This window comes from Ostrea edulis, chromosome 4 (genome assembly GCF_947568905.1).
Source record: "Ostrea edulis chromosome 4, xbOstEdul1.1, whole genome shotgun sequence".
NCBI classification, from domain to species: Eukaryota; Metazoa; Mollusca; class Bivalvia; order Ostreida; family Ostreidae; genus Ostrea; species Ostrea edulis.
Window position 1 is genome coordinate 89,675,394 of NC_079167.1, and position 12,269 is coordinate 89,687,662.

General features: G+C 34.1%; 1 protein-coding gene across 7 annotated transcripts in view; it reads right to left on the minus strand.

Moving 5' to 3' along the window:
* Positions 1-967: 967 nt before the first annotated feature.
* The window catches only part of LOC125669229 (uncharacterized), a 93,635-nt gene continuing 82,333 nt past the window's right edge, over positions 968-12,269 (minus strand). For 6 of the 7 annotated variants that reach the window (XM_056164237.1, XM_056164241.1, XM_056164238.1 and 3 more), the window contains 3 exons: positions 11,622-11,967; positions 10,965-11,111; positions 968-6,677 (listed from right to left, as the gene is read on the minus strand). In XM_056164237.1, coding sequence (XP_056020212.1) covers positions 5,794-6,677; positions 10,965-11,111; positions 11,622-11,967 — 1,377 coding nt within the window. In that variant the 3' untranslated portion in view covers positions 968-5,793. The remainder of the gene's footprint in view (positions 6,678-10,964; positions 11,112-11,621; positions 11,968-12,269) is intronic. The other variant, XR_008802743.1, reaches the window with a different exon arrangement.

Genomic DNA, 12,269 nt, shown 5'->3' on the forward strand with positions numbered 1-12,269 from the left:
GACAACTCCCTTATACCTGGAGATAGGGCGATACTGTAATTAGGTTTTAGTTTTAAAGAGGAATATATGTATATAGGAATCTAAAAAGAGGTCCATGGGCGTAAATGGTTATCCGAATATTCTGATTTTATCAAATAAATAAATTGTTCTAAGCTTTCCAGATTCCGTTTTCCAATGTCCAAGAGCAAGAGAAATTTAAAAAAAAAATAATTCTGTGCTGTATTTTCAGATTGCCGCTCCCTGTAACCCCAGTTACTACTGTAAATTCCGTATTTTACGTGAGTACTTAAAATGGAAAAATGAATCAGACTTCAAGTCGTGTGAATATGAATTCGTGTGTAGTCTGTTAATCGAGAGCTTTTATGTGTATTTTAACAGAAAGATTATAAAGTGAGTATTTTCATTTCGCGAGATTACGCGATAATTCCTCGTGTAAATATAGGAATTTACAGTAAATCCTGGGGCACGAATTCCACATTCTTCATAACCATACAACACAGGCACTCGACGTTTTAAATATCTATAATAAAAAAAAATTGTCTTCCTGTAAACATAATATTATGTTTACAGGAAGACAATTTTTTTTTTATTATTATAGATATTTAAAACGTCGAGTGCCTGTGCCATACAAATATCATGTCACAATGCACTTACATGTAAGGCAAGAAGATGATTTTACTAGTCCAAATATATCACCCCATTTTATCTAGTTAGCTCTGAACTAGAACCTAAACGTTTAAATGTTAACGTATCATTATGATTGTATACATCCATATGAAAAACAAAATGCCTGAACCTTTGACTTCCTGAAGATGAATCAATTCATTTGAAAGTTCATTAATTCTGCTGTGATGAAGAAAATTAACATAGTTTAAAATGACACATCAAACGTATATATTTACAATTGTTTAAAAATTCGTATATATAAGCAGTGTTTGACAGGTGCCCAAATAAAAGTTCCAGTCAATATGTTTCCATGATTTATTTGAACTGCTGAACAAAAACAGATACATACACGTGGATTTCAAGTAGATACAAATCATAATTTAAAAAAAAGTGAGATAAAATAAAATAAAAAGCATTTAAATTGCAATAACTAACGTTACAACTGTATAAACTATGCAATACTGCAGTGATTAAAACATATTAATATCTAAACTACAATTATAAAATATTAGTAATATGAAGATCATGCAATGGAAAACAGAACAGAGACAACTATTATGAATGAAAAGTGGAGGATATGTACAAAATATTCTGAAATTGAAACTGAAAAACTAGTTTTATGTCACCAGAAAATGAAAACAACAAGATGTGTTTGTGAAATACAAATTCCCGCGATAATGGCCAATTCCGAAGATGGCCAAGGTCACAAGGGCAAATATCTTGGTACCAGTAGAAAGATCTTGTCAAAAGAAATCTTCATGAACAATATGAAAGCTCTAATATTTACCATTTAGAAGTGATGACCAATGTAAACAAAAAAAAATTTCAAGTAGGTCAAATGCCAAGGTCAAAAGGTTCAATACCAACGGAAAGATCTTGTAACAAGGAATACTCATGTGAAATATCAAAGCTCTATCTCTTACTGTTCAAAAGTTATTAGCAAGCTTAAAGTTTTCAAAAAGTAGGTCAAACTCCAAGGTGAAGGGGTAAAAAATGTTGGTACCCACGGAAAGGTCTTGTCACAAGGAATACTCATGTGCAATATCAAAGGTCTATCTCATACTGTTCAAAAGTTATTAGCAAGGTTAAAGTTTTCAAAAAGTAGGTCAAACTCCAAGGTGAAGGGGTAAAAAATGTTGGTACCCACGGAAAGGTCTTGTCACAAGGAATACTCATGTGAAATATCAAAGCTCTATCTCATACTGTTCAAAAGTTATTAGCAAGGTTAAAGTTTTCAAAAAGTAGGTCAAACTCCAAGGTCAAGGTCATGGGGTCAAAGATGTTGGTACCCACGGAAAGGTCTTGTCACAAGGAATACTCATGTGCAATATCAAAGCTCTATCTCTTACTGTTCAAAAGTTATTAGCAAGGTTAAAGTTTCAGACAGAATTACAAAATGACAGACAGGACAAAAACAAGGATGCTACACTGAAGCTCTTCACTAGATGGTCGAGAACTCATGTTTTGAAAGATTATTGTTCCTGGGACTTAAGAAAATCATAACTTGTTACATGTACGTGGGACAATACTAAAAGTATTATAATACTTCCTGTTCTGTTCTCTGCAGTGTAATGAAGCAAAAATATAGTAAGCACTCGATAATGCAAGGTATAAAGAAAAAGTAAAACCTTCTTGAACTTAATTTTAAAAAAAACTAGCATATCTATAATAGAGACTCCAAAATGTGTAACAGATATAAATACATACACTATAAAAACAAAATCAGTAACTGATAATATGAATACTCTTAAGTATAGGAAAACTTGTTAGACTAGCTCCAGAAAAATATCATCGTAATACAAAGTATGCAAATCCTAAAGATATCTTTTTTTTAAAACAGTAAATTTTTTAGCAAAAGTGTTTTGGCAAATCCTAAAGCATGATAAATAAGATAAACTGAGCAATTGAGGGTATAAAATTGAAATTTGTGAAGACTGCCATGCTTCAATACTGTCACTTAAATCATTTATCATTTAAGATATTCCATTATAAATCAATAGCTACACTGGTCTTATACTTTAGTGTGCAAACGTTTTTCAACATTTTGTTATTTCAATCTCATTGTTTTCTTTTAAAACAATACATGCTGATTTTAAACTCATCACTTTTTCTTCAAATAAAAATAATAAATCAAATAACGTGCACTCATTTAAACGCCATTCATTATACTTCAGAATCCATTATTTTCCTGCTATTTCAAACATCATAATCAGTCTTTAACAGAAACAATCTGCCACAATTACATCTTCAAAAATAAATGTTTGGCCAATACTAATCAAACTTCCAATGTCAACAACAGTTGAAGAGTAAATTTACAGATACATACATGTAAAATCCAATCAATTAAAAGCTACTTTTTTATTTCTTTTTAACATCCCTTCAAAAACTTTTTTTTCATATTGTCATCAGTTATAGGTGAAGTGCCATAAATTCAGACCTATGCATGGCCTTCAGGGCCGTAGCAGTGGGGATTCTTTATCATAAATTCAGACCTATGCATGGCCTTCAGGGCCGTAGCAGTGGGGATTCTTCATCATAAATTCAGACCTATGCATGGCCTTCAGGGCCGTAGCAGTGGGGATTCTTTATCATAAATTCAGACCTATGCATGGCCTTCAGGGCCGTAGCAGTGGGGATTCTTTATCATAAATTCAGACCTATGCATGGCCTTCAGGGCCGTAGCAGTGGGGATTCTTTATCATAAATTCAGACCTATGCATGGCCTTCAGGGCCGTAGCAGTGGGGATTCTTTATCATAAATTCAGACCTATGCATGGCCTTCAGGGCCGTAGCAGTGGGGATTCTTTATCATAAATTCAGACCTATGCATGGCCTTCAGGGCCGTAGCAGTGGGGATTCTTTATCATAAATTCAGACCTATGCATGGCCTTCAGGGCCGTAGCAGTGGGGATTCTTTATCATAAATTCAGACCTATGCATGGCCTTCAGGGCCGTAGCAGTGGGGATTCTTTATCGTACATGTACTAATGCCTGCCACAACACAGGACCTAAGTTTTTAAAGTCTCATCAGAAAGGCCTGCGACTCTCACTTCTAAAATCTGAGCATTTGGTGAATAGCAATTACTACTCATTTTTACATATTGATGTGGTCAAGATACAAGTGGTACTCTAACTTACGACTTCCGTGTTATGAAGTGAACATTGTAATTACACAAGAAGCCCATGGGCCACAACACTTGTCTGAATCAAGTTGGCCCTCAGCTGTTCCTCTTCACAAGATTTTTACTCTCTTTAATCCCACAACAAATATTGATGCCATATTATGACCCCAACACAGCCCCCATAGGGTTAAGATTTTACCAAAGTTAAAAACATGCGGATGCGCTTCAATATAAATACACTGAATGACTACCATGACATTGCTGTTCAGAAGAATATTTTTTAAAATAATTTTCACCTCTATATTCATGTATTTTATGTAATATTTGATCCCCAATGTTAGCCCTAAACTAACCGCAGGAGGGTCCATGAAATATTTCTTTGAAGGAATTAACACAACTTGAAAATGTTTGCATATTGACATGGTTTACTGTGCCCCCCGGGGGCCATGATTTGAACAAATTTAAATCTACACTACCTGATGATGCTTGTATATCAATATGACCAATCACAGCCTTGCTGGTCTTGAGAAGATTTTTATAGATATTTCCTAAACATACCCATGTAAAACTATTTCTCTATTGCAGCCCCACTCTATACTTGTGGGTTCCACCATATTTTCACTATTTCTTAATTACCTCCCCTTTGAAAAGGGTGAAACCTCTAATTTGAACAATTCTAAATCCTTTTACCCATGAGTGCTTTATGGCAAGTTTAGTTGAAATTGGTCCTGTGTTTCTGGAGAGGAAGATGAAAATGTTAAAAGTTTGTGGAAGGAGAATGGACAGACGAATGTGATCAGGTGAGCTAAAAATGATATACATATTCAAATTATAAATCCTAATAGTAAGTAAAAATTATTGCATATCATCTAATTAAACATTCGTAAATATATAACCATTAAACCAGTTACATTGCACAATATAGCAGCTACACACACTTCACTGCATGGCACATGTTCATATAATCAAAAATGTAGCAAAAACAAATTAATTATGGTGGTCAATGGAGGTCTGTCAAAATATGATTATATCGTAGATATCAAAACTTTCTATCATAAAACAATGAAAATCAAAAAGGAGCAAAAAATAAAATGGCGCCCTGGCTTTTTCAAATCCCTGACTGCCTCATAAAATGATGAATGATTATATACACACAATAAGATACTATACATAATATTCATTTTGTTCTTCAATTCAGATTCATAAGACACGTGTACTTCAAAATCATTTTCCATGCATCTCTGCATGACAGCTAACTTCCACACCAGCATATCAAATTAATAATAAACCATATAGGTTTGAAATACATACAACTTAACCTATCATTTATTTCAGCATTGATATTTTTGCATGCTTCAGAACTTGTGAGATATCAAAGAAAAATTTCTTACTCGTAAAAATAATTTCATTTCCCTAGATGTTGATCGACCCATCCCTAATAAAAATAATGTCATAAAAAACACTCTGAGGTTTTAAGTCCAATATTTCTAAAGATGCACTAATATCAACAGATACATCATCTTAAAGATACTTGCTGCAAACAAATTTTTCTACCTCCTTTTGAAGAGTTCCAATTCATACATTTTTACAGTCTTTGACAAATTTCAAGCATGTTTGAAAGTTTCCTAACTAGAGAGTATTAACTGAAACTTATTTACTAACAAGATGCACCTAGAACAATTTTTAATCTTTGAAAAGAGTTCAATTAATTACAGAGTGTCTCTATAGTGAAAGCTCTGAAAACAAATACCCAGTAAATACTGATAATTTGATCAGCTTGACTGAATTCAGTCTGTAATGTTGCTACTGTTAGGTTTTACATATTTATTCACATTTTGTAAAGAAATAAGTTTGGATTGTTTGTAGCAAGTCCCATCTCATTTAAAAACCCGCTGCATGTGATCGTAATAAACAGGAAGTAATTTAAGCTGCCATGTATTTGTGACTGAATATTCCTAATACTCATTGCAGGACCCTTTCCACTAAACCAGGTAAAATTTCTAATTTACGCCTGGAGTAATGTACTAACAGAAATATAAGAGCTATCACAGTGAACATCCACGTCTCCGCTCGAACAGTCTTCTGTGGAGGAGACATTAGATAGGCGTCCTGATGACAATGTCGGTGATTGTGGTCTGGCCTCCTGGTTACCGGTCGATGCAACGTCGCTGGTGTCATAATTTGAATCATCAATTTTGCCACTTGAGAGAGCTTTAGCGTCCTGTGAGGAGAAATGTGAGGGACCATTGTCACTCTGTTTCACCCTAGAACATTCCTGAAGGTCAGATTGTGCACTTTCTGAATTATTCATGCTTAATCTTTCGTCATCTTTACTATTTGGACCATCACCCATGACGGACTGATCCATTGCACCATTAGGTACGTAACCATCCATAAGTTCTGAAAAATTTGTATCGTTGGGAATGTAGTCCATTAGCTGATCATGACCATAACCAGAATTTCTTCTGTATTCATTTACAGTATTGTTAGTAGTCAAATTCTTACTGTCAGGCTGACACACATTTTTATGTAGTTCACTGAGAAGCATGTAATCAGTAGTTGTTTGTGTACCAACAGGCTGATCTGCAGCAAGCTTAGGTGTTTGAGTATCAACAGGCTGATCTGCAGCAAGCTTAGATGTTTGTATATTGTTAGAGAGACTAATTGCTAATATTGGTATGTTACTACACTGGTTCCCATTATTGATAGACTGGTGCCCATCTGTGGTATGCGTATTGTTAGGTTGGTAAAACACATAAGCTGATGTTTGAACGACCTCCTCTCTTTCATTTTCTAGTTTATCAGTGTCACTTTGCTCAGGCTCCTTTATATCCGATATTCCTTTAGAGTCCTCAGCTGGATTGTTGAGATTCTTGTCACTTTTGTTGGCTACAATATAGTGTTTAATATATAGTGTTTACATTTACTCCAATGGTTAATGATCATTGCATAGATTCAAAAGAATTATGCTGAACTTGGGTCTAGTGTTAGTTTGTTGACATCAACATCGGAATTTGCCATTCTCATGTAAATTATGTACAACACAATAAATCAAATGATGTCTAGTTTCAATTTAATAAACTGTTTTTCCCAAGACTATTCATATATCATCTTAGTGAAATGATACAAATTTTAATGCATGTACATTTATTAAAATATATGACATGTTAAAATTAAAATATAATACAATTGTAGGATCTCCCATGATTTGTGGCTGGATATGATTATTATCCAACTTATGTGTTTTCTATCCCCGAGCCAAGGCTTGGGGATAGAAAACACACAACGAGTTGGATAATGATCATATCCAGCCACAAACCATGGGAGATTCTTTTTATCACATATTTTATCCTAGCAGACCTTTCTATAATACTGATCCAGTATTCTGTTTTGTTTACCTCAACCCAAACTACATCCGTAACGTTAACATTATGCCGCGCTACAAATAGTTTGTTGGGAAATACAAATAAAAATGGATATTGACTGTCACAATGTTTAATTCATAAAAGATCATTTTTAAATGAGAAAAGCATTTACATTTTAGAACCTTTTACTTTGAAATTGTGTGATTATTCATGAATATGTCAGTCATCTGAATCTGTGTCATAGATGATGTGCGGTCTTTACTTGGATGTTCAATGTTGACAAATGTAATTTCCACCATGTATATCATCATTCACAAAATATCTATGACTTTTGTGACATGGAGCTTTCATTGTTAGATGTGCTTGTGTTTCTTATATTTTAAACAAGAGGCCCATGGGCCACATCGCTCACCTCAGTCACCTTGGCCCATATCTGAAGACTTTCCATATATATTTGCATGTAAAACCTTAGTCCGTATTGTGGCCCCAAACTACCCCTGGAGGCCATGCTTTTTACAAACTTGAATTTGCACTATGTCAGAAAGCTTTTATGCATTAAATGTAAAATTCTTTGGTCCAATGGTTCTTGATAAGAAGAATTTTCCTCTATATTTCTATGTAAAACTTTGATCCCCTATTGTGGTTCCAACCTACCCTTGGGGGCCATGTTTTGAACAAACTTGAATCTGCTCTATGTCAGGAAGCTTTCAGGTAAATCTCAGCTCTTCTGGCTCATTGGTTCTTAACAAGAAGATTTTTAAAGATTTTCCCTATATAATTCTATGTAAAACTTTGATCCCCTGTTGTGGCCCTAACCTACTTCTGGGGGCCATGATTTGAACAAACTTAAATCTGCACTATGTCAGGAAGCTTCCATGTAAATGTCAGCTCCTCTGGCCCAATGGACCTTGAGAAGAAGATTTTTAAATGAACCAACCCTGTTTTTGCATTTTTGTGATTATCTCCCCTTTGAAGGGGGCATGGCCCTTCATTTGAACAAACTTGAAAGCCCTTCACCCAAGGATCCTTTTGGCCAAGTTTGGTTGAAATTGACATAATGGTTCTGGAGAAGAAGATGAAAATGTGGAAAGTTTACAACGACGCCGACGATGCTGACAGACAACGGGCAAATTTTGATCAGAAAAGCTCACTTGAGCCGTAAGCTAAAAAGTGATGAAATCATTTTGTGTGCAGTTGAGTTGGAAAGTTGATATCCATTAGAGAAAGGGGTAAATATGTGAGAAAGACCTTAGTGTGTTTTCTTCCTAATGTGAACTATTGAGTTTTCTAATACTCAGAAAGATTTACACACTAAGACATGATCAGTTATGGGGGGGGGGGGGGGGGGGGCAATAAAATGGTTTTCATTCAGAATTTAAGAAAAACGATTTGTGGTTTTTTTTTCTTTCAATGTATTTTTGTTTCCTTGATCATTGAGAATATTTTACGATTGATACAAAACGTGATCAGGGAGTGTATGCAATGCTGAGCTGCAGGCTGTTTCACTTTGTTGAGACAATAACTAGGCTAGATAATGAAAATGATAGGTCTGTTCCTTCGATCGTAACTAATGACTTCACATATAAATTCAATGTTTTCAAATTTTGAAGAATTCCATGAATTTTTACAATTTTTGAGTAATTCTGTCACCCTGATTCAGTTCCTATGCACACCTACTTAGGGATACAAATAATTTATCCTATGAGTGATATACACTGGATAAAGGAATAAATATGTGATAAAAATATTTATTGCGAATAATGGATAGTGCACTGCAATACATAAATTTAATCCTGTTGTGAAAGCAGCTATAAAATTTAGCAATTATTCTCATCGATTGTGCATGATTTGAAAGGTTTGATTTAGACACAGACCTGGGGATATATGTGTATAAGCACAGAACATTGTGTCTACATTGTAGGACATGAATGGGTTGATGAAATAACATATATGCTTTTGATACCATTTTAGAATCAACTGGACTGCCCCTCTGGATCATCTGCCTCTAACTACAAGATTCTAGAATTCTTAATAGTGATCAAACTTTTCTAGAGCAATTAATACTAGTAACAAAATGCTGTTATGGAAGTCTCCCAAACAAGAAAATTGCTCGAAGTTCACTTTCTACAACATAAACAAACTTCATATTGTTTTTAAGACTTGCACTCCTCTTGCAAAACCCTGAAAGTTAATTCCTCCGGGATCCCTTAAAATGAAAGGAAACCTTCATCATAACTGTAATATACATAACGAAAAAGAAACAATCAGTGTGCTATTAATTAATAAAGATAAGTTACATTCTACAAAACATACATACAAATCAACTAGAAATTATAAGCTTCAAACACCTATTATAAAAATTGTGCCCCTCTTAAAGCTTCAAAAAATGAGACATTTTCCTACATGGATTTTAATCAATTTAAGTGTATCCTTTAGGATATATAAATTCCTGGAAATTCTTTTGAAAGCATTTTCAAAAACCCCTGAAAAAATTTGGGCACGGATTCCCCATTATATTAAAGTTTTATACAAATAATTGAGTAGCTTTGATGGCTATTTGAAAATGGCAGCCATTTTCAAAATTTTAAGTTCTACATCCTAAACTACCATTACATACCAAATTTTGTTGAGATTATAGACAACTTTGAAAAGTTCAAGCATTTTTATGGCCATTTTCAAAATTTTCAGTTCACTATTTTATTCGTCATCCTAAACTATACCTCTGTACCTATCAAATTTTGTTGAGATTGAACATCATTGAAAATTGACATGTTTCCATAGCCATTTTGAAACTGTACATTTCATGTCATCCTTAACTTATTACTCCTAAACACCAAATTCTAGTGAGATCGGACAATATTGTAAAATTAACACATTTTTGGTGGCCATTTAGAACATTTCAGAATCTGCATTTTTAAGTTTTTTTTTTTTTATATGTTATCCTAAACATTTAAATTTGCTATTTTTAAATGCATCGTAAACCATGCACCCCTAAATTACAAATTTTATCAAGATTGGAAAACGAACATTTAATGCATTTTTGGTGGCCATTTTGAAAATTTCAAGTTCAGTTTTATTTGCCATTTTAAACTACCCTTAACCCTTGCTCTTACAAATAAACAATTATGTTACCAGTAGTAAGGAGGATTTTACAGTTAACTTTTTGATCTAAAAATCAATAGACATCTTTCTTATGTTAAACAGATTCATCACATTGGGTGTCATTATACAAGCTTAAAAAACCCCAAAAGTTATCATCTGCAAATTACTTTATGTAATATATCAATTTCTGACCTTGGACTTCTGACCTCAAAATCAATAAGGGTTTCCTTCAAGCCTTAAAGAGTTATTGTATGAAATTTTATTGCAAAAGCTGAAGGACTTTCTGAGATACATGTATAGTCTGGAATGGAAGGTGTCACAGACAGAACAATGGACAGACAGACCAAAAAATAATGTCCCGTGCTTTTCACTAAAAGCGGAGTACAAAACTTTGGAAACCCAACCCTTCTGATACCCAAAATATAATCATAACAAATCTCCTTATCTTTCCGTATCATATATTGCAGAACTTGAATGCTTAGGATCCTCAAGGAATATAAGCTTACCATACCATAAATTATTATGAACTTGCACCTATGACTATTTCTGAGATCTGCTCTAGACAAATTTAGCTGTGAGAAAGATGGAGAAAAAGAACTAGGAAAAACTGAGCAAAAACAATAAGTTTCCATACTTTGTTTGGGAGACTTGATTGAATTAAATATTTCCTTGGGGTATTATGCCTTCATTATGATTAACTGAGATATACCTTGTAAGCAATCCTCCATTCTTACATAATCAGTTCTCTGGAAGACACTGTTCGACGAAGAAGACAAGCTCATAACATTTTTGGAGGATCCTCCAGAATCCATTGGGAAACAACTCTCATCAGAGTTATACGAATAATTCTCAACGCCTACAAATTAAATGTTGCATGATTGACACATTTTTCTGTTTCCCCACACTATTTATATTGCAGGATAAAAACATTTCGATTCTCTTTGTCTTCAAATAAATTCTTCTCAGCAACAGTTTAGTATATACATGTATGAAGTAAACTACCGATAATTATTATATTAAATAAAAATTTGAATTGGCAAAATGATAACAAAATTGTATAAACATGGCCTACCATCAGACAAACACAACTGTCTATACATTATAATTTGGAGTACTTATAACTGATGATATTCATTATTCTGAACAAATATAAAAAAAAAATTGTACATCAGATTTCTTTAATTCTTATCATATCATCTCTGTGTTCTGGTCACACAAGATGGTCTATTTCTTACTTATTATGCCACCATCAAAATGCTTTGTAGCAAGTCCCATGCAATGAAATCAAAGTAATGAACAGAAAAATATGGCAATTGAAGAAGGTGCATGTACGTTTCAGCACAATGTAAATTGAAAATAACATTACCTTGAAGACAATGGTTGGCCACTATAGTTGCCTTAGAATATCCGGGTGGAAAAATTCCACCTTTTAACATTTCTTTCAAAGCCTGTTCTTTCTCCAGATTGTCTATAATGGGTTGCCCATGTGTTGAGGTAGGGGAGAGGCTGCCCCGCCCACTGTCCTTACTGATCTGCCGTGGGACATCTCCCACTGGCAGGATCATGCCGTTGGATTTAGGATCAGACATCACGTTCTTGTCTGCGTTGTCGACTTCTTTGTCTAGGTCCACTGTCTGTCCTGTAGGGAGGATTGTTTCATAGCTGGAGTGTAGGCTGCTTTGTCTTATGTCTCCATTAGGTAAACATCCATCCTATTGTAACAACAAATATAGTTCACTCCCTGATCAGCTTATCCTCTGATTGTTCTATTGTACACTGACATTCACTCAAAAACAAGGCTTTCCAATCCAATTCAGGGGAGACAATCATTAAACGGGCATTAGCTGCCATTTTGTCTATCCAAAAAGCGAATTCAATGAAAATTGCTTTATATCATATATTTTAGTAATAGCACCATGCAGTATTTAATTATTTCAAATACTTTTTAACATAAAAGCAGACACATGAATGTGTAATTTTGGTTATTGAATAATTATTGCCTTGCAATACAATA